At 33.9% G+C, this 27,598-nt stretch overlaps 1 protein-coding gene and 1 non-coding gene across 2 annotated transcripts; both read right to left on the bottom strand.

Moving 5' to 3' along the window:
* Window positions 1–635: 635 nt before the first annotated feature.
* LOC118182907 (uncharacterized) lies at window positions 636–25,170 on the bottom strand. The gene is made up of 3 exons (XM_085819993.1): window positions 25,012–25,170; window positions 11,373–11,603; window positions 636–943 (listed from the first exon to the last, which is right to left on the bottom strand). Exons 1-3 carry the CDS (start codon window positions 25,082–25,084, stop codon window positions 717–719), a joined length of 531 nt encoding a protein of 176 aa, XP_085676119.1. The 5' UTR covers window positions 25,085–25,170; the 3' UTR covers window positions 636–716.
* TRNAV-AAC (transfer RNA valine (anticodon AAC)) lies at window positions 20,490–20,562 on the bottom strand. Its single transcript has one exon. It is a non-coding gene; the product is annotated as a tRNA-Val (tRNA).
* Window positions 25,171–27,598: the final 2,428 nt, after the last annotated feature.

The raw sequence follows: 27,598 nt of genomic DNA on the forward strand, positions 1-27,598 counted from the left end.
ACTTGTATTAAAGGAACAATGCTTCGAATTCTTTCTGAAAGCGACAGCTCAGAAGTTTCCACCACAACAAAAACATAAACCCGATTATATTTAAGTTTACTTGCTATCTTTTGGAATAAATATACATTAAAACGTAGGATGTGTGTGTATGTAATATATACTTTTTATAATAAAAGTAATTATTCATTTTCTTCCGTAAAATTCGGCAAACTGCGCTGAGGTGATTGTGATAATACTTAAATAATCGGAAAAGACCTTCCCAACAGCACTGCGCGTCGCTGCAACATTGCAAACGTGTCGCATTGTGACGACCTCAATGTCGCAGAACGTTGTAGGAATGGCTTAATGTCCGCTTTTTGCGACGTCACATTGCGAAGTTGATGTGAAGTCACATTACGACATTGTTATCAAGTCACACTGTGACATGGACGCGTAGTCGCGTTGCAACGTTGTCGTGAAATTATACTGTGATATTGTTTTAAAGTCACACTGCGACATTCATGTAACAACTCATTTCGACTTTAATATAAAGCCATAGAGAGACATGAATGCAGCATAATAAAGTACCATGAATACTATAATGTCACTTAAGATGTAAATGGATGTCACGCAACACTGGATTAATTTACACTGGATCATCACTGGCACATATTCCTTTTGGCACTTAAGCTTTTGTATTCAAACTGGTGCTGTCCTTTAGAGGAATATGAATTTATTTAAATTATTTTGAATGTATAATGGTAAAATTTTAAAAACATGAAGGCATAAGTAATTATTCTAAATTGTCCAATGAGTGTTAAAACTCCATTGCAACGATCTTCGTTACAAAGACATGCTATGATTTTTAAATATTCCTTTATGTCTTCCGCTTCAATATCTTGCTGGAAACAACCAGATTTCTTCATCGGATTTCCAACGCACATGTAAGTGATGTTTTTAGGATCTATAAAAGAGAAAAGGACAACAACTTGAAGTTTTATGCCTTAATGTGAAAAATATTTCAAAATGTCATAAACCGTAACTTTCTAATTAATTCGTTTAAAAATGGCGTTTTACTATATAAGGTATTTCTCGCCTTCTTAGCATGCATTCGTGGTCAGCACACTCGTCGAGTAATATTCGAGAGGTCCTTGGTTCGAGTCCCGGCGAGGGCACTGCACATTTTTCATGACTCCTGCTTCAAAATACCTAATATCTCTACAGTGGCTCCCGAACTAAAAAAGGTGGTGGATAATGATTCTCCACTACCAGGATTTGGCGATTGGGCTCACTAATCCCCATTCGCCCTTTAAAAGATGGAGTATATAAGGTATTACTCCTGCCTTCTTAGCATGCCTTCGTGGTATAGAGGTCAGCACACTCGGCGCGTATTTGAAAGGCCCGAGGTTCATGTTCCGGCGAGGGCATTGCTCATTTTTCATGTCTCCTACTTCGAAGTAACATAATGTCTCTACAGCTTTCTCTGAATTCGGAAATTTATGAATTAGTAAATCATCTACTTCCCAAGATTCGTGTTCCCTTTTTCGAAAATTGTCGAGAAGGGTTAAAAAAGCTTAGTTTAAAGAGGTGTTTTTTTCGCCTGTAAGGATTGAGGAGGGAATGGATACTTACATATTAACGCAAAACACCTTAGTCAAAGTCCCCAAATTTTTAAAATGCTTCAAACTGTAGCAACTAGTCTTTAAGCTTTAACAAGTAACGTCATCATTTCCGTATGTGTCTTTGTGTTTCATTACAAGTTCCAGTGGTTTTTTTAAAAGTACATCGTGATATTTTTGCCTTAAATTCCACTTTAAAATAATACTCTTGTGGATGTGTTTACTGCAGCTTCTTCCATTGTAAAATGGAAGAAGCTGCAGAGTTTTCCAAGAATACATTATTCTGCAGTAAAAATCACGTAAAGGGGAAAATTTCTTTGTTCTTAAAGTGATTCCCATAAAACTTTTATTAGCGCAAAAGAAATAAATATTCGATTTTAAGTGGATTTATTAACTGATTTCCGGCATGAATACGTAACCGAAATTTAAAATATGTGTACAGATAATAAATAGATTTTTGCAATTGTCGCAATTATTATTAACCATTCTTTTCTTCTGTAAAAAAGTTGCCAAATTGAGCCAAGGTGGTTGCGCTGATACGTAAGTACCGAAGAAAAAATTAGGGGGAAATGATTGTTGTCGTTGAGATAAACTTGTGATAAGGTGGCATAAAGGTTCTTTGCCTAGGATGAGTGATTTCAGAATGCAATAATTTTCATCAGTGGTGAAATCATGTGCCTTTGTTAATGATTCCGCTTGCAGCCTCTAAGGTCACTCCCGTGGACAAAGAGGTAAAACAAGTCTTTTCAGCAGGGTCAGGAGATAGACACTTTCTTATATATGAGTGAAAGGATCATTCCACCCTGGGAGTTCAGCGCATGTAAACGCAGGGAGATATATAAGGTGATTTCCTGAGGAGAACATTCTGGAATGCTCATGCCATTCAGAACAAGTTGACGGATTTTTTAAACTTTCTTAACAATCACAATATTGATATTGCCCTTGTAACAGAGACTTTTGCCACGCTATGCGTGCGTATAAATTTGCCTAATTACCGCACATATAGGTGCGATCGTTTGAGTCACCGGGGTGGGGGGGCGTAATATAATTGCGCAACTCGCTCCAGTCCTGTTTGATTAGCCAAGATAGAAAAGACGGACATGAGATGGTCACAGTCTCAGTGTATTTACCGCAATCTGGTAATTTGAATTTCATTTCATTTGATAATCCGCCCAGGAAACTACTGACGGAAAGTGTTCTTTCCAAACTTCTCTCTGACACTAATAAGTATATCCTAACGGGTGATCTCAACGCAAAGCATTCCGAGTGGTGGTGCCGTAAAACTAACCAGAATGGTAAGGTTCTCTATGAATTTATAAATAATCACCCAGTTGCCCTGCATGTTACTGAGAAGTATACGTACAGACCACAGAACCCAAGAAATGCAGACCTTCTTGATATTCTTCTGACAAATACTTCAATCCCTATTTATACTGAAGTAAAGCACGAATTGAGTTCTGACGTCATTGCTTACCTAGGCACTACTAAAGAGGCAGAAAATGAAATGATCCGCACGACTGACTGGAATAAGTTCCAGAAGTTTCTCAGTCAGAATCCGCCCATCTTTGATACTCTGAACTCGCGGAAAGATATATATGATGCAGTTGATACCCTCACTGTTTCAATCAATAATGCTATTGAAAATGCATCTAGACACGTGAGAAGAAATAATAACGCTGGCATTCTGCCACAGGAAATTAGAGAGATGATTAAGAACCGGAATAGGATGAGGAAAGCGTGGCACCTTACAGGGAGCCCTCACGTTAAAAGAGATATGAACAAATTAAATAAATTAATTAAAAAGAAAATAGATGAGCATAAGAGAGATGTATGGGAGGAAAAAATTCAGAATCTTAGTCCGAATGATGGCACTCTCTGGACGTTCATGCGTAACTTGAAAAGGCAGCGTACATGCAATAAGCCGATTTATACTGAAACCTCTGTTGCTCTTAATAATAAAGACAAATCGATGGTCCTTGCGGACCATTTAGAAGAGCAGTTCAGACCTAACATGACTCCCATGGACATTAATTTTGTCAATGAGGCATGCTACTGTGTTAGGGATTGGCTTAATGCCCACACTGCTAAGAGATACATGGCCACTGTTACCCCCAGTGAGATCAATGAAATCACAAAGAAGCTTAAAGTCAAAAAGGCCCCTGGCATAGACGGTATTAATAATCCCGCACTTAGAAATCTGCCCTGCAATGTTGTGACAAAATTCACGAGTATTATCAATGCGTGTCTTAGTCAATGCTATTTTCCCACAAAATGGAAAATCACAAAAGTTATTTTATTGCCTAAGCCCGGCAAGGATAACACTAAACCAGACGGGTACAGGCCCATTAGCTTGCTTCCGGGACTAGGAAAGGTCTTTGAGAGAATAATCTACAGCAGATTGAAAAACTATATTGAACTACTGCCTCCGGAACAATTTGGTTTCCGTAGAAAGCTTTCAACAACGAAGCAGCTGGTTCGGCTAGTTTTGTGGGGATGCGCTCCACAAGAAACAAAATGTCGCCTTACTCATACTAGACGTGGCGAAGGCATTCGACCGTGTCTGGCATGAGATGCTTATTTATAAACTTATAAATCTCCCTACGGATAGAAAGCTGATTCAGCTAATTATGTCTTTCATCACTAATAGGAAATTCACTGTGGCTATTGAAAAGAACATCTCCAGTTTACGAACCATGAATGAAGGCGTCCCACAGGGGTCCATTTTAGGGCCCGTCCTGTATTTATTTTATGTTCATGACTTCCCTAGGGCTCACATTGGCGGAAATCACTTTCTTGGGTGCTATGCGGACGATATGGCATTAGCCGTAAAGTCCGCAAACGCACACCTTGCAATCAAGAAGTTACAGGAGCTTCTACCAGTGGCAGAAAAGTGGTGTACGACTTGGAGGATTGCTGTTAATGCAAGTCGAAATTATTAATGATAAGGAGGAAAAGTACACAGTTGACTATTAATAGCAAGCTCTTCTTATTCTCTGAAGAGATTCCTAGAGTTAGTAAGGCGAAATATTAAGGCTCATCACCCATGCTCACTTTTTGTGAGCAATGCTACACTGCACTGTGACTTAAAACTGGACACTCTAGAAGAGCACCTGAATAAGATCAACAGGAAATTCTTCACGAAAGCTCTGAACTGTGACCATATGAGAAATTTTGATATCTTTACCTACGAAATATTGAATGAGGACGTCAAACTGCGCCCACTTGCGGCCCACCTTATCAGGGACCCGAACTTTCCCACCTAGTGCCCACCTGTAAATAATGTACCTAATGTGTTTATTAGCATTCTTAATTTTGTATCTTACTCATTTATTGTACTGTGTGTTTCTTAAATTCACTAGTTTTATTCACATTCTACACTCATTTTATGACTCCCACTTAGTCACGCCTTTACCGGGCCGGTTACTTGCTAGTGAACTCTTGCGTTGCTGGTCTTCCTATTCTTTATCCGTCTTTGCTCCTCCTTACGGCGGATATTATGTGAAGATAGTTCTATGTTATTGTGCCCATCTGGCATAAGTTTGATTGAGTCAGATAAACTACTGATCTCAGTGGTATTCTGGCTATAAGTTATCAGTCAGTCAGTCAGAACGTTTGCCTGATTGACTGATCTCTCAGACTCTTATTTTCGCCTTTGGGTGAGTAACGTGATAGGGCCCTAAATTTTTCTACAACCGTGAATGGCGGTATGACAAGTTAGAATGATCAGATTTAAACTCTAAGAAGTTGATGCCTGTAGTGAAAGTAAAGCATAAGCATAAGAATAAGAAAATTTGGTCCTGTTTAGAGCTATCGACATGTTGGCCGGCTAGAACGATCATTCCTCGTGTATAATGCGTTACAGCATTTTCCCTGTAGCAAAATTCTGAAATTAAGGGACTAAATATACCCAAGTCCCATACTGTCAAAATATTAACTGTTAAGGTTTTCATCTTATTAAAATTCATGTTATTGTTAAAACTTGAGTTTAAAGTTCATTTCAACCCTGTGTCACAACCCAGGGTTTGCGTAGCGATTTCGGCCACTACACCACAAACTCAACTCATGCTCTAAGAAATACACTCATGTGCAAACGGTAACTGTAGACGAAAGAGAAAGCAAGGAGTTCTTGCAGTCATGAAGAGGCAGATCGACTAAACAGACAAAGGGTAATCTTTCTGCTGCCTGGAAGCATAAATTTTGAAATTAGAATAAATCGTTGGAAGAAGCATTTGCTAATTTATTGCGTACATGACTTGTTACATTTCAAAATGCCAAGCGAAATGATTTATGTCTGAACACAAAAGAGAAATTATTGAAAACTTTTTGATATATTTAATAACTGCAGCCAAAGAAAAATTATATTTAAACTGGGAATTTACCAAAAATCGTCGTGCAATTTACTTACACAAAGAATTATAATTAGTGTAGAACTAATAAAAAATGCAAATGGTTCAAAGAAGCAGAAAATCGAGAGATGTTAAAATAATTCTTTTAAGGTGGTTTCAAGCTATGAAGCTAAGAAATGTTTCTGTGCCGCTCAACCGGGGTAGTGGTTAACGACGCTGACTGTCGAACCTAACGGCCCAGTGTAGGCATGGATGTTTGTAATTGTTATGGTGTCTGTGAGGCATGATGGCACTATAAATATGCGGCGAGCGGAAAGTCTCCCGAGAGGTTGTTGGTAGGGAAAGAAGGGGTGGGAGACCCTCTGACCGTCCCCCTCGGGATGCTCTTCTTCAAAATTGGGGGCGGAACTGAGGAAAGTCATACTTTCACCTGTATGGTGCTCAAGGTTCTTGCCAAGGACAGGTGCAATCTTGCACACCTTGCCACGATGAAATTCGTGGGCTTGTTCTGATGATACTGTCAGACAAAAAAAGGTAAGTTACAACAAATGTTTCTGTTTCTAGAGCTTTTTTCACTAATTTACTAAATACTAATTTTTTTTTTATTTTTTATTTATTTATTTTTTAGTTAACCATATGTTAGTGCCCTATGTCAGGAATGTGTATATCGGAGCAATATGTAGTTGGAGAAAGAGAAATCCAACGTAGTCCATCAGAAACTGTATGAGGAGAAGGAAGAAGTGGATCATCATGAAGCTGATAACTGGATATAAGGACCTTTCACTTAGGCTGTTAAATGAATACAAGTCACACGAAATTAATAGTACAGACGAAACTGGATTGCTTTATAGAATACTATCAGAATACATATTAATTTTTAAAAGTGAAACAGCAATTTGTTTAAACTGACGGAATAAATTACTGTTTTATTTACTATTAAGGAGAAGGCAGGGTTATTGAGGAAAACAGAAAACCTCAATGTTCGGAAGGAGTTAAGAATTTAGTTCAAACTTACTGCAGCAACCAGAACTCATGGATGATAAACGGTAATTTTACCGATTTTGTTTTTAAATGAAATTGCGAATAGAAAAAATGAAAAAAGTAGCTTTATTAATTAGATAACTGTATAGCATATACATCTCTGATCCCTTTCTGAAAACCATCAGTGTCTCTTCTTGAAGGTACAACTTCTAACACTGAACCTTTAACTTTAGGGTATCATAAAAACGTCATTACAGAACATAATTTACTTTTGTAAAAATGTAAGCATTTCGAAGGAGATAAATAAGTCCGTATCTCAGCTAAAGGCCATGTACATTATACTCAATTCAGGAGGTTAATCTCTTAAACTAGGGATGGACAAACATTTTCGGTCGCGGGCCAAAAATCGAGGGAAAAAAAAAAAAAAAAAAAAAAAAAAAACTTTGTTGGGCCAAGATAAATTTTTCTAAAATTTTAAAAACAATATACAAGTATTACAATTTAATATGTTAATGAGATGAATGAAATTGCTATTTCATTTTTTAAAGTTCCTTATATTGAGGATCGAAGTGAAATGTACTGATTCTAAGGAACGAGGCTAAAAGCTCGAGGCTAAATGCCAATCTACTTCTGAAATAATTCTTTCTAAGGTTAAGAACACATTGTCTTCTTTCAGCTGCCAAACTCACTCGAAAACATCCTGCACTAAGCCACCTTACTTTCGTGTAATATAGCACATCAGATTTTTAAGATTTCACAGATTGAAGAAAATCTCGAAATTGCCTGTGAGTAAGCCGAGACCAAATAGTATTTAGAAGATTCACGACTGTATCAAACACGGGTTTCATATTCAGTGCAGATTTACACAGAGCATCTTGATGTATAACACAATGTAGAACAACAATATTGTTCCCGAGATAGTTTTGATTAACGAGTTCAAGATATCCATATTTTTTTTCCTCTCATATTTGTTGCTCCATCGGTCGTAATATTACATGTATTTGTTTTAGGCACTTTCAAAGTTAAAAGCCCTTCCTGAAATTCATGAAAAATATCACATCTCGTTATAGTTCCCTTTAAAAAACGCATGAACGCCAGTTTCTCGGTAATTTCAAAGTTCTCATCAACACCTCTTATAAATAATACTAATTGAAGCAGTATCATTTATATCAGTGCTTTCATTCATAGCTATGGAGCAAAATTTAAACTGGCCAAGCTTTGACTGTAATTGTGATGTCAAATTTGTATCAATGTCTTCGATTCTAGAAGTCACCTTTTTCGAGATAAGCTTACAGTATCAAAATTATTTTTCTTTTCTGGATATAAAACATCACAAACTTGGAGCATGAATTAACGAACTTCCTATCATTGAGAGCTTTATTATTTTTAGCAATGTTATATGCTACAATGTAACTTGCATGTGTAGCTGTTCTTAGCTACTGTTTACTTTCTTGGAAAAATTTTGTCGGCCTGATAATTTTTACAAAGACTTTCTGCATCTTGTTTTCTTCCATATTCAGACATTGCTTCGTAATTGGAATACTTATGCTTAGACGTGAAATGACGAGAAATGTTATATTCTTTGAAGACTGCTACAGCTTCACTGCAGATGAGACACACTGGTTTATCTTTTACAACTGTAAAAAAATATTTCCAGGTCCATTCATCAATGAAAGCACGGCACTCTGAATCAATTTTACGTTTTTTAGTAGCCATTTTGGGGTTGAAATATTTTACAAAAAACCCAACTATTCGCAATGATGCTATATGTCCGCAATCTTTCCATAGACAGTCAATAATATAAGAACTCGCGCCAAAAGAAAAAGCGGCTGGTTGGAGCTTAAAATGCGCAGTCTGCCACATGTGATAGCTAATTCACCTATATTGGATTCCCATATGTCTGCTCCCCGAGAAAGAGATAACGCTTGTTGGCGCCAGTCTACAGCTATAACTAACAAAGAAGTTCCAAATTTAATACTTTACCTATTAAAAGCTGTCTGTGCTTGCTATTTCCGTCGATTTATGTATTGTAGAACAAAAATAGATAAAGTTAAAAGATCATCAGTCCTTTGAAAAAAAGGAAAAATATCATATTTAAATAAAGTAGAAAAGAAGATGGATACGTAATATATAAATATGTATTTCTTTTAATTTGCCTCGTACCGGCAAATTAAAGTTCTATCCGCAGGCCGTAGTTTGCCCATCCCTGTTTTAAACTCAGTCAATAGATTTTCGAAAATTTGGCTAAACTTACTATATTTTATTTTAGGTTTATTGTTACCTGTTTTGAGTTAAGCCAGAAGTATTGGCTCTGTGTACGTCCAAGTGAGGCCATCTGTGAAATTATATTGAATGAATAAAGGGCTCTTTACACCCTTCTTCTGACTTTTTTGTCGTAATTAAAACCCTATATACAGTCTTTTAGGTCTCGTTAGTTTATGTTAAAGAGAACGAGACGCTGTAACATTCAAACGTAACATTTTGATGAATGTTTAGTCTTCGGAGGATAAAATATAACGCTTATAACTTTTACTTTGAACTTTCACTTTTATAGTGTATCTTTTTTCAAATAATAGCACATGGACAGCAATGCTTATAGCTTTTTCTCACTTTTGTGGTGTATTCGTTTTTGTTCAAAAATATCATATTGTCGAATGATTGCTTTTCAAACGATATCGCTTATAAAGATTATTTTCAATATATATATTGGAAAATATTTGGCAAAAGTGTAAAGATATAGCACATTTTGTGACGAAATGTGTGTGCCAGAATGGCACTTTGAGGTGGTACAAGGCGCTACTAAGTGGAAAATAAAAATATTCAACCTTTCACATAGACATTGTCATTTTATGTAGGTTTCGAAATGCATGCATCTCTACATGAACGCGAAGCTCACCGACATGAGTTTTATTTTGGGGATTATGGTTGAAACGTATCAGCCACTAAAAGGTACAATGAACCATTACCATGTACTCTGCGAAAAAAAAATGGGACAGTTCTATATCTCCCGTTCTAATGGCCCGATTGATGGAGTTCAAATTGCGTTTTTCATGTCTCGAAAGCGTTACTTAGGCTATATATTAGATTTATATATGGCATTGTTCTAACATGGGTATTTTGACACAAAATCGGACTTTTTCTGAAATAACATACCAATTGTTTTCCATATTTCGATTCTACGATTCAAATTATGCCTAAATATTAAATTTTATAAAATTTGGTGCGAAATTTACGGAGAAATTCAAAAATTTATCTTGGTGAATTTTTTCAGTTTGCGCCAAGAATAATTCACTTAGCGAACTTCTTAATATATAGAAATCTATTTTCCTTTCCCTTCCATTGTGCAGAAGCGGGAAAGAAGTCACATCGTTATTACTTCCAAATAATTTTAACAAAGTGCCTAAATCACATTTGATGTTATTATTGCTTTTAACAAGTATGCCAAGTTTTAAAACGCGTCGCTATATAAATTCACTTATATCTTTGGAAATTTTGAATAAAAATTGTATTTTTTTGCAGATCTGCTTAGAAATACGTCTACTTTAAGATGATGGTAAAAATTTTATAGCTTATAATTCAATTTTGTTTTGAAAAATTTATAGAAATTATTTAAAAATACAAATTTTAAAAATAAATCATAAAGAAAGGACGAATTTTATTTGGAATGAACCTAAATTTCGAAATGTGAAAGGAAAAATCAATCAAGTTTAGATATAATAAATATATACCAAAATGAATTAAAATTGAGGAGCTAAAATTTTGAGAGCTAATTTTTTAAAAACAGCTCTTGCAATTTTAAAGACTTGGCAGTTTGGCGTAATTTCAGTCTTAGAATCGAAATATGGAAAAAAAAATTGGCATGTCATTTCACGAAAAGTCCGATTTTGTGTCAAAATACCTATATTAGAACAATGCTGAATATAAATCTAATACATATCTTAAGTCGCTCTTTCGAGACATAAAAAATGCAAGTTGAATTTTGTCAATCGGCCCAGTAGAACAGGAGATGTAGAAATGTACTTCACCCCCCCCCCACAGTGTATTTCTTTTGAGCAGCTGCTCTGTCTCGGTCTGCAGCTCTACAGATGAAATGAGCTCCGCTTTCGTGTAGCGATGCGCAACACTCAAAATCCGCACTGAGTACACGCCAGCAGACCGCTTATACTACTGATTCAACAGCGCTCTGCACCACCTTTAACGCGCCATTGGGGCATATTTGCAAAATAGCTCTAATTTGGGTTCTTCTGCCTACAATTTTGTCAGATATTTCCTGTATATGAGAAAGTCGAACCAGTTGCGACTTTAAAATCTTAATCCTTTCAGTTTCTTCTTCCTCCCCAATTTGCTCCCTTTTTTTAAATTTCTTGGATAGTCGGGATGTCGTCCACAATATATTCTGTTAAATTAGAAGTAGGCTGAACTGAGATTGTTTTTAAAGCCAACTTACTATTAGAGACAAAACTCCACTTGAGACAACTGTCTGACTCGTATTTGCAAGTCACCACAGGGCAATTGCTCATGACTTCGGTTTTGTTTGGTGGACGTTGTATTTTCATGCCGATGAAAGGTTCGGCAACGGGATACTTCCGATCTTCCAATTTCTTCAATCTATCCTGGATCTTGAAATCGTCTGTAATCTCGCTCCAAAAGCATTGGTGGCATTTCAGACAGCTCACATCTGAAAAGATTTAGAACACGAAGAAATCCATCATTAAATGAAAGAATTTGTAAATATCCAATTCTATATTTATACATAATTTATATGTAATATATCCAATTCAGGATGCATACATATATCTGAAATTTTCAAACTGAAATTTAAAAGTGCTGTATTAGGTTTGGTTAAGGGTTTAAGGTCGTTCGTGAAAAATAATAAATGATGCTATGTTAATTTTAAAAAACACTTTTGTACTATTTTGTCAAAGAAAAGAGAAAAAAAAAAGTATTCTTACCAAATAATATGGTGTTGATTAGATTATTCAATTACAGTAAAGAGAACGAGAGCTGCATCAAAACCAATTTTGACCAAAAATAAATTTTGCACCAGTTCACAAGTTAGGAAGCAGGTTCACAAGTTCGTGCGTTAAAGAAAGATTTAAAAATTATAATTCAGTGCTATGCCATGTCTAAATTTTTATATCAAACTGTAATTATATCCTTAACATTAAGTAATTTGTAGGTAATTCTATATATTGTTGCGTGCATACGGGTTCGTAATAGATTGAATGCAAAAGTTAATAAAATTTATTCTTATCACAAGAAATAAAACAAAATGCTGAAATTTTCCTCACAAATATTCGTACAGTATCACAGTATCACACAGTAGTAATATTGTTGCGTGCGTACGGGTTCCTTACGAAATGAATGCACAAGTCCGATGAAAAATGAACAAAAATTTATTATTTTCACAACAAAAATGCTTAAATCTTCTCAAATTATCATGCAGTATTACAATATCAAACAGTAGTTATCTTTAAACTACTCAAATGTCCAATAGAACGTAATTCAAAACAGCTAAAGAAAGCTAATCCGCGAATTCGCTACAATCAACAAGAGCAGTTTTCTAAACAACAACAAACTAAGCAACTACTACAAACTGAGATGTTTCCTCCTTTTATAAGATTTTAAAATCACGCGCTAGAATTTTCCAGTACTTTCTCGAAATCAAAAAGAGATATTTATTTATTTAATGCACGCGCTCTTGTATTTTCAATTTTCCGGCTTAGCTTTCTTTTAATATTCGTCACGCGCTGCACTGCGCGAGAAATAAAACCATTTAATTTATAATTGAACTAACATTAGCTTTTTAAATACCAAATTCGTAACAATATTTTAAACTACTAAAATGTTAACTAAAACACAATTCAAAGCTCAGCGAAAGCTAATCCAATCTTAAAATTACAGCAGCTGAGTAAACCACAACTTAGTAAAAAATTGAACTGAAATGTTTTTCTTCGGTTTTTTAAAGCTTTTTAATCATGCACGAGAACATCCTGGTAATTTCTGTTTTCTTGAGGTTTCTGGAAAGCAAAAGAGTAGAATTATGGTTACGGCTAACACACAATTGCATTCATTCAATTTAAATATAAATTATGAGATATATATTTATTAAATGCGCGTGCTCCTGTATTTTTACTTTTCCGGCGTAGCTTTCTCTTAAAACTCGTCACGCGCTGCATTGCACGGGGAAATAATATAATTTTAATTACAGTTATACTAAAAATATCTAACTAAATGCAAAATCCGTAACAATATGTTTCGTTTATTGCCTTTCGCATTTTCTTTGAATTCTAGGAATGTAAATCGTAATACACTATAAGATACAATAGTAGGTAGATTTACTAAAGTCCATGTTGCTTGCCAGAAGATCTGACAAGCTTTCAGAAGAATTTACCATTTTCATAGTGTAGAGCTTTTATATTGTTTAATCTTCCTCATTTACTTTGTTCTACATTGAATCGTTTCTTATTCTAAATGGTCAGCTTTCAAATTCTTTCGCTTGTAAAATATCGTTATGATTTTTTATTTGCCAGATTTTTGCAACTTGGATAAATAGCTGCCATTTATTTTATTTTAATTGCCGTATGTAAATAGTGTTTAGTTAACTAAATTGGTTTGTTATTCAGTCGTGTTTTTTAACCCAAAAGGGGCTATTAGTCTCAAAATGGGATTCTGCGTCGGTCACGGCGACGAATCACTTTAACGGCGAACCGTTTTTAAAATTTTTGCCACCAAATAATATCGCCTAGTATTATTTTTAAAGAAATTAAACAATGAATAATCTTCGTGTATGTATGTATTTTTCTCGCACTGTGAAAAAACGACGGTATCTAGAGCCATTAAATTTTGAATAATTCAATCCTCCACCCGAAATGTGCACCTGGAAGCACGAGATTTGAATTTCGAATTTGTTAGTCCAAAGGGGCTCTGCCCCTGAAAGACTATTGTTTTCGTTTTGCGATTTTCCGTTGAATCACTCTGAATGTCCGCTTCACTTTTCAAACTGTTGCCACCAAATACTATCGCCCTGTATTATATTTGAAGAAATTAAATAAGGAAGAATCTGCATAAATGTATGCATGTTTATTGCATTGTGGTAAAAGAATGGTACCTAGAGCCATCTAATTCAGTATGACTTAATCCTACTTCGAATATGGGCATCTGGAAGACCAAATTTGAAATCTGGAATTTGTTTTATTATTGGTTTCATATTTTGTAAAACTTTAACGAATTTCTGATTAACAAACTCAACGGTTTAAAAGCGAGCAATGGCAACACTCCACAGGAAAGAAAAAAACATTTTTATCTCCAGTGCGCGGAACTGTGTATGGGAAATTCTAAAGATAGGTTCATTTTAAAATTATTTTGCGACATTGCTGTTGAACTGAATTTTATGGGTTAAGTGCGAAGACCATGATAATAAGTAAAGGTAACACACAAAACGTTTAAAAAACGCCTCTTTGGACGTATTTTAAAATCTTTAAGATTTTTTTTTTTTTTTTTTTTTTACTATTTATTTCATATTTTGCAAAATTTTAATGAATTTGTAATTAGCAAACTCAACGATTTTAAAACGAGCAGCGGCAACACTGTACGGAATAAAATATTTTTATCTCCGTGCAAAACTGTTTGTCAGAAACTGTAAAGCCATACTGTTTTTAAATATTTTATGATTTTGCTGTTGAATTGAATTTTATGTGGAATAAGTGCGAGGAACATAATATTTAATAAATAAATTTAATATACAAAGCGTTAATAATAATAATAAAAAAAATAAAAAAAAAAAGGTTTGTAAACCTACTTATTAAGAAAACTGAACATTATACTGAAAAAAAAAATGTTCAGTTTGAACTGAAAAACTGAAATCATTTGATTAAACTGAAAAAAGACAAAAAAAAAAGTAGAAAAACATTTATGTCAATAACTTAACACTGCGTTGGGAAATCAAATATATGCTGCTTTTATAAACTGCGAGCTCAGCGAGAACCTAAAAAACATTAACAAATCCTTTTGGGTGACCACTGAAATCTGAAACCTGTCGGATTTTTTTTAGAATGCTATTTATTATTTTTTCCAACTAATTCCAACGTACAAACTAAATACTTGATGGCAAAATCATCTATGCTAATGAGAATAGATAGTATTTAAATTAGCTTTATATACAGTTTTATTAATATAAAATGTCATTTGATGCATTACAATTAGTAAAATTATTGTATTTATGTTATGCTTGAAAATGATGATATGCGATATCATTAATGTAATAATTATATACACTTTATGACACGTTTTTCCTTTCTACGATTCATCTATGCGACTTAAACAAGCATTGTTAAAAATCATATAATTAAAGTTTCCTCTCTGTTCCTTGGTTATAATATTCCGCAGGTTTCCGGGGGGTGTTATATGGTTTTATGCTTATTAAACAAGTTATTTTATTAGTTTGCCTTTATTTTCTCTTCTTCTTTCGCCAGCTTTTACCAAAATACAAATTACTTGAAACATATAAGTGCAGAACGAGCTTCCTGCAGCTTTCTTGACCTGTTATTATTGTTTACGCCTTCTTGCTGCTTTAACTGTTCTATCAACTTTATCTTTAGAGAGTCGCATTTGCTTTGCAAATGCTTAAGACTTGAGCCAGAGTTTATTTATCTGCATGAAAATTTGTTTTTCTCATTTTAGTTGATTTGATTGTTCGTTCTGCATTCTCCACAAGCTGCTAAGATTTGATTTCTGTTATGTATTTCAGTTTTGTGTCACTAGTGTGCGCATTTGACGTGCTAACAAATCTGTTTATTTTAAACTTTCAATTTGAGTGGTGTTTTTTGAAGTTAGAAGGTGAGACGAATCATAAGTCATCTGACTGTCTTCACGATTCTAGTAGTTTGGTAATTTAAAGTGTGGTGAATTGTCCATTATAATTTAGTGAAAATTTATATAGATTACTGAAAATGTTGTGAAATGAAAAAATATATACTTGAAAAAACATACACTAAGCATGAGATTTTTTCTACTACATTAAAAGCTGCCGCAAGAGATTTTTCATTCTATTCCTTAGCAAAAAAAAGTATTGCGTTCTTTTCTTTGTTTTCTTGCATAAGATGTTTGATTTCAAATACAAATATTTTGTTTTCAGACAAATCTCTTTCAAATACATATTTTTTTTTTAAATTTTAAATTGCTTAATGGCTATAATTGATATATAATTACTTCCTTTCCGCCATTAATAACGTAATGACATACTGTTGCCAACTCCGAATCAGAAATCGTTGCCACTAATTCGTGCTTATTTTATAGAAACCATTACTTATAAAATTCATAACAATATTTGCTAGCGTCGGAAGATGGAAGAAATAACCGGAAAAGAACATCGCATTTTTTAATTATTCGTAATTTTTAATAATTTTTATTGTTAAAAACATTGACATATGAAACTGAAACAAATATTAGCATATTGGAAAATTCTTTCTCTTGCAATCCCGAAACACTAGGGGCTTTGTTTATCAAAAGCTGGTATATGTGTAAAACAGCGCTTTGTATTCTATTCGGATTCACTACCACTGTTTTTCACGGTGATCTGCAATGTACTAAACGAGTTTTTATGAAGGATGCTAATATTTATTACTTGTTTTAGTAGCCTTTCTCAACCTATTTCGAGCTGCGCTTTGACCTTGAACTACTTTCATCGTAACAGAATGTTTCTTAAGTGCTTTTGCTCTCACGATGTTGCGTTCCAAAATAAAACGGAAATTTATACGATTGAGGATATGAAATTGAGGATAATTTTGTTGAAATGGATTTTATTCATCGTTAAACAAATTATACGCTGTCGTTAATTGAATTTCAACTTACTGATGCTCTAAAATAGCATATGATTTGAGATATCATTAATTGTGACTTCGAAAATTTTTGCTTTCATTGTGTATTGCTCCTGTCGTGTTTCTTTTTTATGGTCTGCAAATACTCTAGCATGAGATTATTAAAACGCAGAGGAATTTGATTTTCATGGATGCAAATCCTAGAGATGTGCTTTTTTTCCTATTTAAAGTAAAAACGTGAGATAAATAACAAAACACTAAATTACTTCGGAATGCGTATTTTGTTTCCGTATCCAAGATATTTTATGACATTTTTTTTTTTTTTTTTTTTACATTATATGTAGATGTAGCTTTTAAAAAAGAAATCTGAAAGATTTCAGATTTTAATGGTCACCCAAAAGGATCTCTAAAGGTTTTTTACGCTCTCGATAAGCTCGTTAAATATCACACTCTTCACTTTTACGTAGCATGGATTTCACTTCAATAAAATCACAAAATGTTTAAGTGCAACATATCTTCAGAATTTCCGCTAGACAATCTCGCCCAATAGATGAAAATGTTTTATTACGCATAGTGTTGCCACTGCTTGCTTTCAAATAATCTGCATGTAGTTAAAATCTTTACTCCCGCTTTAATGTAAAAGAAGAAGTTTTTTTATATTCTTATAATATCCGTATCAAAAGTGTGAGCGACTCTTTGGCAAAGTAGCATTAAGACCTGAAAAGCATGAGCATCGGAATAAGGAAAATGATTTCGAAATTTCTGACGTCTTTACGATAAAAATGTTAGTTTTCATCTCTTCAAAAACGTGACAAGCAATTAATTTTACGCATTCTAAAAGCGTTCTTCTGAACTACGCCGTGAGTAGACTTTCGCAGCATACAAAACTGCAATTCTAGGAGATCTTGGAATGTTGCCAGGAATTCTAAGAAGTATTTTTAAAAGAAAAGCAACCTTTATATTTAATTTTGAAAAAACGAAATGTATGTAAACACGACGCATGTAATACGAACTTGTAATGTCTGTTGAACGAAAAAGACTAAAAGCGGAAGTAAAAATTTGGCAAGTAAGAACAAACAAAAATTTAAATATAAGGAAAGAGACACACCAAAACGCGCACAATACGTAAACAAAGTCAAATTAATCATACACAAATCAACATTTCGCTGGCCAACAATCAACAATACTATAGTTTACCGAAATGTTAAACCAACAGTACTGTTAAGGTCATGGATTTACACTGCGTGATAAAGTTTTTTATACTGCAAACTATGCTATTATTTGTTGTTTGTAAACTTCTTTATCTGAACCTACAGCTTAGGTATGTCCCCTAACTTTATCTTGGCCAAGAAGCAGTGATTGCGCCTGTCGCTGTTCTAAGCGTTAGACACCGAAGTGACAGTATGAATTCGCCCAACTCTGCCAAGTTTCGAAGGAGAATCCTACATCTTTCTTTCCTTGCTATCAACCTCTGAATAGCATTTTCGGTCCAACAGTATTAAAAGTTCTCCCATGCCGCAGAAATTTTGTTTCTTGTAAATAAGGTTCACTTGAAGAAAGTATATACAACTTTCTGTTATATTCCAGAGAGAATGGTGTAAATACAGAAGACTCTGCTTCCAATCAACGTCTAAAGTGATTTGAATTTCGAATTGTAAAATGGCCATAAATAAATTTGTAGTATAAGAAAACGTATCAATAAGTAAATAAATTAAGATAAGAGCGCAACATAAGATGTAAAAGGGCGGAACGAACTGGTGATAGGAGTAGATGAGAGTTCAGATACAATGAGATATTACTGTCTAAGAGTTCTTAAGCAGAGTTCTCATGAGACATTCACAAAATCAATATAGTATTAACATATTCTCCACAAGCACACAGAGCGAATGCGATAATTACAGATAGTGTTACATTCAGAAGAATATATTAGGATACCGTAATATTTAACAACAAAAGTCAAGGAGCATACTAGGGGTCTAATGTCTTTGAATATCGTTTTCCTTTAGCCGCCCAGCCGATATAGTGGTTAGTGACCCTGACTGCGGTAGCGATGGGCCCGGGACCGAATCCTGTAACTGTCTATCCCTTCATGGCAGGCAACGGTGGCTACCTATTAGGTGCTTCCATAATGAAATGGCCACCACTTCCAACAACTTGTAGTGGTGCAAGGCTAATGGCTATTACATACAGCCATTAAAAAAACTTTTTTTTTTATCAAAATGTGATGAAACTTGAGAATTGACTAAACAATTCACAAATCTTTTATATAAAAAGAAAAAAAAAAATTCTGTCTCTTAATGGTTACCATTTAAAGCAAAATTTAAACATCTGCGTTTAATAAAATGAAAGAAATTTATTAATACGGCTTTTAAAAATTGACTTGTCTTAATTATTTATGACTTGTCTGTTATTATTGTAAATAAAATTTACTAATGAAATACATTATAAGAATTACTGAATCTCAAATTTCGAAACGAGTGATTTTCTCCGCATTATTTAACAAAGATATTTGAATGACAGTTCAATGTTTTTGCATTTTTCCAGAAATTTTTATAAAATTAAAGGAAGTGTAAAGAGAAGAAAATATTTCAAGAGAAATTAAAAAATTCGGGGGGGGGGGGAACAAAAAAAGAAGAAGAAAGAAAAATAAAAAATTAAACTTAAATTAAAATAAATAATTAAAAAATCTGAAAGTTTTCAGATATTAACGGTCGCCCAAAAGAGTTTGTTAAGGTTTTTTACACTCTCACTGATCTCGCAATCTACCAGTCTGCCTTAAGCTTACGCCTGGTTACCCTTTTTTGTTCTCTTTTTAGCTTTTTAATTTTATTATTAAACATAGTTTTCTTCGCACTCACGCTATATACAACTCAACAGCAAAATCACAAAAATTTTAAAAGCAACAAATTAGCCTATGTTTACAATTCCCGATGTAGTGTTTAGTGTTGGCAAAAATTTTTCTAATTTTTTTGTCTTTTTTCAGTTCGCCATGTCAATGTTCAACTTTTTTGTCTTTTAAATTATTAACGGTTTGTGTGTTAACTTTTATTAAATATCACATTCTTCGCATTTATTCCACATAAAATTCAATTCAACAGCAAAATCGCCCTGGATTTTTTTTTTTTTTTTTTACTCTGCACAGTTTTGCCACTGTTTGCTTGCAAATCGTTGAGTTTGTTAATAAAAATTTATTAAAAGTTTTACAAAATATGAAATCAGTAATAAAAAATATATATTAACTTCATTCTATGAAAAATTTTAATTATTATAATTTAATTTTTAATTAGATAGATTATGAATTAAATGCATTTTTATTATTTAAATCAATCCGATTCAAAAGTAAGAAACGAATATTTTTAAGAACTGTATCTGTTGCTTTCAAATAACTTAATCTGCTAATCCAGAGTAGGCAGATTCAATTTGAAAGATCACATCTCATATTTTGTCGAAAGTAACACTCTCGAATGAAAAAGTGAAGCTCGCCATTTATAGTAATTCGAACGCAAAATCGCGTTCCGAGACCAATAGCCCTTTTGGGCTGAAAATCTTAATGATAATTTTAGATCGCATATATTTCTATAACTTAAATAATGGGAATAAATAAATGAAAATAATAAAAAAAAATATTCCACAAAAACATAAAAAAAATTTATTAATTAATAATTATAATTATTATAATGCTACTTATATACTTCTTAGTGAGAATTCAAGAGTAAAATATGCATGATGTAAAGTAAAATGTCACTTGTACCCACCAGGTTTCGAACCTGGGACCTTCCGCGTGTTAGGCGGATGTGATAACCACTACACCATGGGTACTCGCGCTTCCATTTGCCTTATTCTTGAACATATGTTTATATTCGCTAAGCCATTTCTTTAAAAGTTAACTGTTTGTTTTGCTAGCCACTTAAAATAGTTATCCTAAAAAGGAAAAAAATGTATGATTATTTCAATGACTTCGGCTCTTTCTTAAAAATACTGAATATTTCTAATTAGAAGAGATCTCATGATTTTAATGCGTCTTTATTTAAATCAATAACATTAAAAAAAAAAAAAGAAAAAAATATATTTAAGAAATGTGTCTATTTCTTTTAAATCGCTTAGTTAATTACTCAATAGTATTTTAGATTAAATGTGAAAGTATCTCAGGCTTTAGTGAATGGCAGCCCGCTGGCGCGTAGAAGATAAAAGTATTGTATTGCAGGCTGCGGCAACACTTTGCTTTTTTAAAGCCGTGTTTGTTAATTAGAACTGAAAGATGAAAATCTTAAATTTTATCGAATGGCGGCAGTATTGCGAGGTGGACACAAAAAATATTTTATTTCAAACAGTATTGTCATTATTCGCTTTCAAATCGCCGCGTTTGTTAATCAAAACTTGATTAAAGGTTTATAAAATATGAAATAAATAATAAAACAAATTCGAAACTCAAAATTCGGGTTTCCAGGTGCACATGTTTGGGTGAACTACGTTATTCAAAAGTTGATGGTTCTAGGTATCGCCGTTTTTCACAATGCGAGGAAGATCTATGCATATATGCAGATTCTTAATAATTTAATTCCTTTAAAAATAATACAGGGAGTTAACATTTGGTGGCAACAATCTGAAAAGTGAATTAGCCATCTATTTGTAACATCTATTAAAGTGAACTTACATTTATAGTGATACGACGCAATATTCCTTTGAGACAAATAGCCCCTTTTGGAGTAATAAAGATTAAAAAAGGCTTTAAAAAAATTAATAAATCTGTAAAAGATATCTACAAAAGATATCTATAAAAAGATAAATAAAAACGTGGATGAATTAGTTTACTGTTTTATTTTACAGCAGAATTCAAACTTTGAATTAACTCATGAAATGAATCAAAAACTTTTCTGTACACAATATTTCGGTAAAAACATTGTTAAACATAATAAACATTGATTAGATGATTACATCCATGCCACAGATATATTCTTCTTTTTGGCTTTTCTAATATAAGGTAAAATAACTAGTAAAATAATAGTAACTAATAAATAACAATTGATTTTATTAAAGTAGATTTAATTAAAATTAAAGTTTTACAATACGTCATTATTTACTGCATCATTTATAAACAACAAATATTAATTATCAATTAATTAAATATTTAATTCCAATTCAGATCATGCATTATATAAAGTCGTCAGTGGTAATTCGATTTCATATACTTTTGCTTCAAAATCCAGTATAACTTCAAAAAAGTTTTAGCTGCCCTAAAAAAAGTTGAATAAATTATGATATTAAAGATTTTATGAAATATATTTTTTCTTAAATTTAATAAACTGTACAAATTTTATTATGCTAATTATACTAATTTAAATATCGGTTAAAAAGTAAATTAAAAAATTAATCAGTATAAGACCGAGCAAATACTGCGTAATTTACTGATCTCTTTAATAAACTTTTAGTAAAAATTCATTTCATAAAATGTTTATAAAAGTGTAGAAAAAATGAATTTGTATTTTACCATTTTTGACAGCTACTTCTATTCAAGATTTTAAACACTAAAACTAAAACCATTGCACGCATTCCAATAATTGCTTACCGTGCTCTAATTTGGACACAGCCATTTTTAAGGAAAAAAGGTGTTCATCAACAAACAAAATTTCTAGTAAGTAACAGAAAACAATTTCATTAGCATTGGAATAAATTCCAGAATCGAATACCTCTTGAATTGAAACCACCAAAAGGTCGATAGGCAAAATGAGGTTAATTTGACTTACCTCTGATGTTGTGGTTTTACAGTAACCCTCGTTAAGTTCATGCAAGTTCTCACTTTTTTTATCTCTTCGTCTTTTCTAATACAAGAATGCAACATTTTTACTTCCTTGTATGAAGTAAAGGTAGTATTGTAATCACAAAAATTTTGGGATGTCATATTTCAATAAAAATATCCATTTTGACAGCTATCGAATACAATTTAACGATGTTTTTGCTTGACATCTGAACAGAATAAATGACTCTTTTTACCCAAAATGAGTTGAAAAAGGTATTTAAAATGGATTCAGATGCGATTTATTTTTGTATGTACGTACGTACGTATGTATGTATCTCTCATAACTCAAAAATGAGTAGCCTCAGAATGTTGAAATTTTGTATATAGGACTGCTATAACATTTAGTTTGCACCTCCATTTTTGGTTGCAATCGGCGGCACCAAAAGCATATAAATATATATACATCCGCTCTGTTATTCGGCTCGTGAAGTCAGTCTTTTTATTCTTACATGTTGGTAAATTGTGTATTTTTCGCTTTAAAAATTATTGAATTATGTTATTTTTATCTTCCGGTTAAGATTTTTGCACCTTCAGTCAATCTGCATGCAATAGTTGTAGAATTATCAACAATTTAAATGTTGTTTAAGTGCGGCTAAGCCTAATTTTTTACCATAGCAGCCATATTTGATTACATTTGAAACTTATCAGAATAGTGAACTAAGTCAGTTTTTGCGCCTTCAGTGTCTTTCGAGTGGGACCGAAAGTAAACTTTCAGTTTTGTGCACCCGCTGGCCAAATTGCTCGTTTTTGCATAGAAACTCATATTTTGAAAACGTCTTTTAATCCATTTCTTAATTGTCCACTAAGATTTAAAAAAATTCTGCAATAAACTAATAGCATATATTTTGCAGAAGGATGAAAACATAATAATAAAAATTGCCAGTTTTAGGGTACAATCAAACCCTCTGCAAGATGAACGCTCATAGTTCCAAATGAATTCGATTTTCTGTTAACGTGATTGTCTTCAGCAGTGGTGTTTATGTACGTTTTCAGAAATATTGTTTGCTTCTAAAGGTGATTGTCTTAGGGAGTTGATGACCTAAAGATGGACACTGCATTTTGCTGTTTTTATACAAATAAACTGCTAACTGCGATGTTGTTTCAAGAGTATTAGGTTATATTATTTAAATAAGGCAAAGCACACGAGAACTATCTTGCCTGATTGATGGGAGGGATATCATCGTGGAGGATTTTCTAAGAGAAACCGCTCATATTGACGTTACAGTTCGATCAGTGAAATGGGAAACAACGACCAGACACAAAGTAATCCTTGTTCAAGCTGATCTAAGGACCTTGTAGGAGGACTTAAACAGCAATCTGTCTCCCAAGGTAGTCCCAACGATGCCCTATCGGATTCAGGTCTGGGGATTGAGCTGGCCGTTTCCATGCGTTCCATACCGGGACCCTCAAGATAATTTTTCAGCAACCCGAACTCGGTGCGTTCGCTCATTGTCGTCCATCAGAAGTAACCCAGGACCAATAGCGACAGCATATGGGTGGAGATATTGATCAATGATCTCGTCTAGATAATACACGCCTGTCAAAGTTCCTCCATGGAATAGGGGCAGATCAGTCTGACCACCGAGAGAAATCTCAGCCCAAACCATTATACCACCACCTCTGTAACTGTGTCTTTCCACAATGTGGTATTGGTTGTGTCTGGTGCGTTTTTCCTTTTAGATCAGCTAACGACCTAAATCAGTTCCAGATCAGATGACGAAAGACTCTCCAATGTGAACCTGGACTCGTCTGTGAAGAGAACAGACGTCCATTGTTGACTGGTCCTGGAGACGTGTTCTTCAGATGTTCGTAATAGCTTCAGATCAGTGGAGAAGCAATGAATTTTTACAATGTCAATGTCTACAATGATGGTTTGAGAATAAGGCGGATCATCGAATTCTGAAGTCTTCATGCAACAATAACATAATAAGAGTTAAGAATAGTAAATTATATTGTATAGCTTATCTTCGAGATTTTTCAGTTGAATGCGTTTATAGAGTTATTTTACATAGAGCTGCATTTGAAATTTTGCTTCTTACAATAGGGTTTTACAAAACTGTATTTTTGCAGCATTTTCTTGATAATTCCATAATCCAGTATGTTTGATAATTCGGCATTACCGAAGACTCAAACTTGCTAGACTATGGACATTTTACTTTAAGAAATTTGTATAAATCTTGTAGAAGTCAGGATTAACACAGACTATGATAACTATAAAAATTTTCTTTGCCAAATGTTCTACTTTTCTAAAGTTCTTCAGTATTTCAAAGATTCACAGTTAAACTTAAATATTCCCTCAAAATATTTTCTAATGTATTTATTGAAAAACATTACATTTAAGTGCAATAGCGCAACTCAAACTGCTTTGTTTGAAGGGCCAATTGCATATGATTGCCTACGGTACTAAATGGTTTACATATTCTATTTACTGAAATTAGTTCAGTGTAAAGAAAATTATTATATCATCTTACCTGCAATAAAGCTGAGTGAAACAACGAGAAATAGACTATACTTCCAGTCGTAAACAGTACTTAAACATTCCATGCTGGAGAAATGAGGTATTGATTACCTTTCTAAGTACCAAAATAGAAATGAAAGCGTGGAATTCATCGAATGTTTTCATTTTTATCACGACATTTCTCTAAAACGATAGCAACTCGGAACTGTATATAGATAACAAAGAAAGGGTAACTTAATCAGTTGGCATTAATCTGAATAGATAAACACCTGAGTTTGCTCATTGTTATTCCACTTATCTAAATTTCAAAGGAATAAACACATATAAAATTCTATAGTAGTAACCACACATTGTATTGCAGTCATTTTTGCCGATGGCTATTTTCCATTCCATTTATACTGGTGGTAAACCTGCATGGATTTGCAGGTTTTTTGCCAGTTTTCTTTCTGTGAGGCATCCTGGAAGTAAATTAATCTAAGAAGGGGTCATTTAGACAGTATATGGATTGCTAAGAAGATGGTGGCACTTTGCCACTGAGATGAAATCTTTCATCGTTGGAGGGGGGTGACATTTGAATTACATAAAGTATGCAAGTACAAAATGTACTGTAATACTGTACTTGCATACTGTATGCAAGTGTACATACAAACTATTCGCGTTGGCGTGTTTAATCATATTTTGTCAAACGATTTTTGGCATTAGAAAGAGACTAGCTTTAAAACACTGTGTTAGAAGAAAGAGACTAGCTTTAAAACACTGTGTTAGAAGAAAGAGACTAGCTTTAAAACACTGTGTTAGAAGAAAGAGACTAGCTTTAAAATACTGTGTTAGAAGAAAGAGACTAGCTTTAAAACACTGTGTTAGAAGAAAGAGACTAGCTTTAAAACGCTGAAAGAAAGAGACTAGCTTTAAAACACTTTAAAACAATGTGTGAAATCCGTAAAACAGTATAGTTATCATTAAGTACAAGGTGTCTGAAATGAAGCTATCACGCTATCATATTAGAATCATCGTTTACTTCTGTTGCAAAACGTCAGCTACATAATATCACCAAATCATGTGTATGGCTTTAGGTTATAATGCTGTATCATATGACACTGTGAAAATTTGATACCGAATTTTCAACAACAAGGACTATAACATTCAAGAAGCAGAGCGCTCTGGCTGGTTTACTGGTGTTGATGAGGCTCGCCTACGAGATCTTGGGGAAGGAGATCAGTATGCAACCACTCGGGAGCTTGCTAATGAGTTAGACGTTAGTGCTATGTCTATTAGTCGCGCTATTCATCCCATAAACTTGGCGTGCAAGTTCAATCGCTGAATGTCGCATGAGCTGACTCAAGCAGATAAGGACAGATGTGTTCGGGCCTGCACTAATCCTCTCAAATACCAACGCAAGGATAAAATTCTGGACCAGATGTCCCTTGTGATGAAAAGTGGATTTATTTCAACAACACAGGCCGAAAAGCGAGTTAGTCTGCACCCGGTGAGGTCATTGGCAGCGTCGCAACGTGCAATCTGACTAGCAAAAAAAGTCATGCTTTGTATCTGGTGGGATTGCCGTGGTATTATCCACAAAGAGTACCCGGAAAAGGTAAAACCATCGACAGTAAGGTGTACAGTAAGATGCTTGTCCGTGTTGACGCTGCTATTATGCCATGGTCCTTTTCCGAAATATTTCTGGATAACGGGTTTTGTTTCCTCTAACCCATAACCCATGTGTGTGCGGTGAAGCTGAATCCCCAGACCATTACATAACAACTTGCCTACTCACAGAGACGTGGCACACTAGGTTGCCAGACATTGATGACCTATTTAAGCTATTCTTCATCAAGCAGCTGGCTTCTTTTAAGAAATTAAGAAGTATAATGGAAAAACTAGAGGCATTATGGCAGGATCTGTCATGCAGTATGCACCAGCTTATTGATTGCGTATTTGTATGCTATCTATGCAGTATCTGTATATCTATATATCTGTATATTATGCGGTATCTTTATATCTGTGTAACGTCTGCATAATATAAAGTATAATGTCCGAATCAGTACTTTGTATCTGTGTATCATGTAGTAATGTATTTAGGCCCTATGTGTCTGCTTACTGTCTTGTATTTAGTATTTGTGTCTGCACTCATATTAAAAATCTGTATAGTATGCTTAATATCTGCATAGTTTATATAGGGCAGTTTAATATTTGTGTATTCGTATTTAATATTGTGTAATAGTGTAATTAGTATCTGTATACATGTTTTCTTTCGCCATTTATCGTATCTATATATCTGCGTTAGTATTTGTACACTTGCGTAATGTCTTGCATTAGTATTTGGAATATGTGTCTGCATAGTATATGAGTAGCAATGTGTAAAATGTATAGTCTAATGCCTTCATCAGCATATGTAGCATCTTAATGAACTCCTCATGCGTTCTTTATGGGCCGCCGGGGGTACTGCATTAAACAGTTGCGGGATCCGGACAATACCAGTTTAGCCTATGTAAGCCGCCCGGATGTCCGGACCCGCTTTCACTTATCACCTATCAAGGAAAAACGTCGAACGAACTGAGTTCCGGCGCAGAAAGGTAATGTTCCATCAAGATAATGCAAGG

This window comes from Stegodyphus dumicola, chromosome 7, assembly GCF_044657685.1.
Source record: "Stegodyphus dumicola isolate Sdum_Otavi_A_Nest chromosome 7, ASM4465768v1".
NCBI classification, from domain to species: domain Eukaryota; kingdom Metazoa; phylum Arthropoda; class Arachnida; order Araneae; family Eresidae; genus Stegodyphus; species Stegodyphus dumicola.

Bases quoted from the DNA above. Each gene is read 5' to 3' on its own strand.
- LOC118182907 (XM_085819993.1), bottom strand. From the start codon at position 25,084: ATGGAATGTTTAAGTACTGTTTACGACTGGAAGTATAGTCTATTTCTC. The intron at 11,604-25,011 runs GTAAGATGATAT...AAATCTTTTCAG, and splicing joins TTCACTCAGCTTTATTGCAG to ATGTGAGCTGTCTGAAATGC. The intron at 944-11,372 runs GTAAGTTGGCTT...TCTCTTTTATAG, and splicing joins GTGGAGTTTTGTCTCTAATA to ATCCTAAAAACATCACTTAC.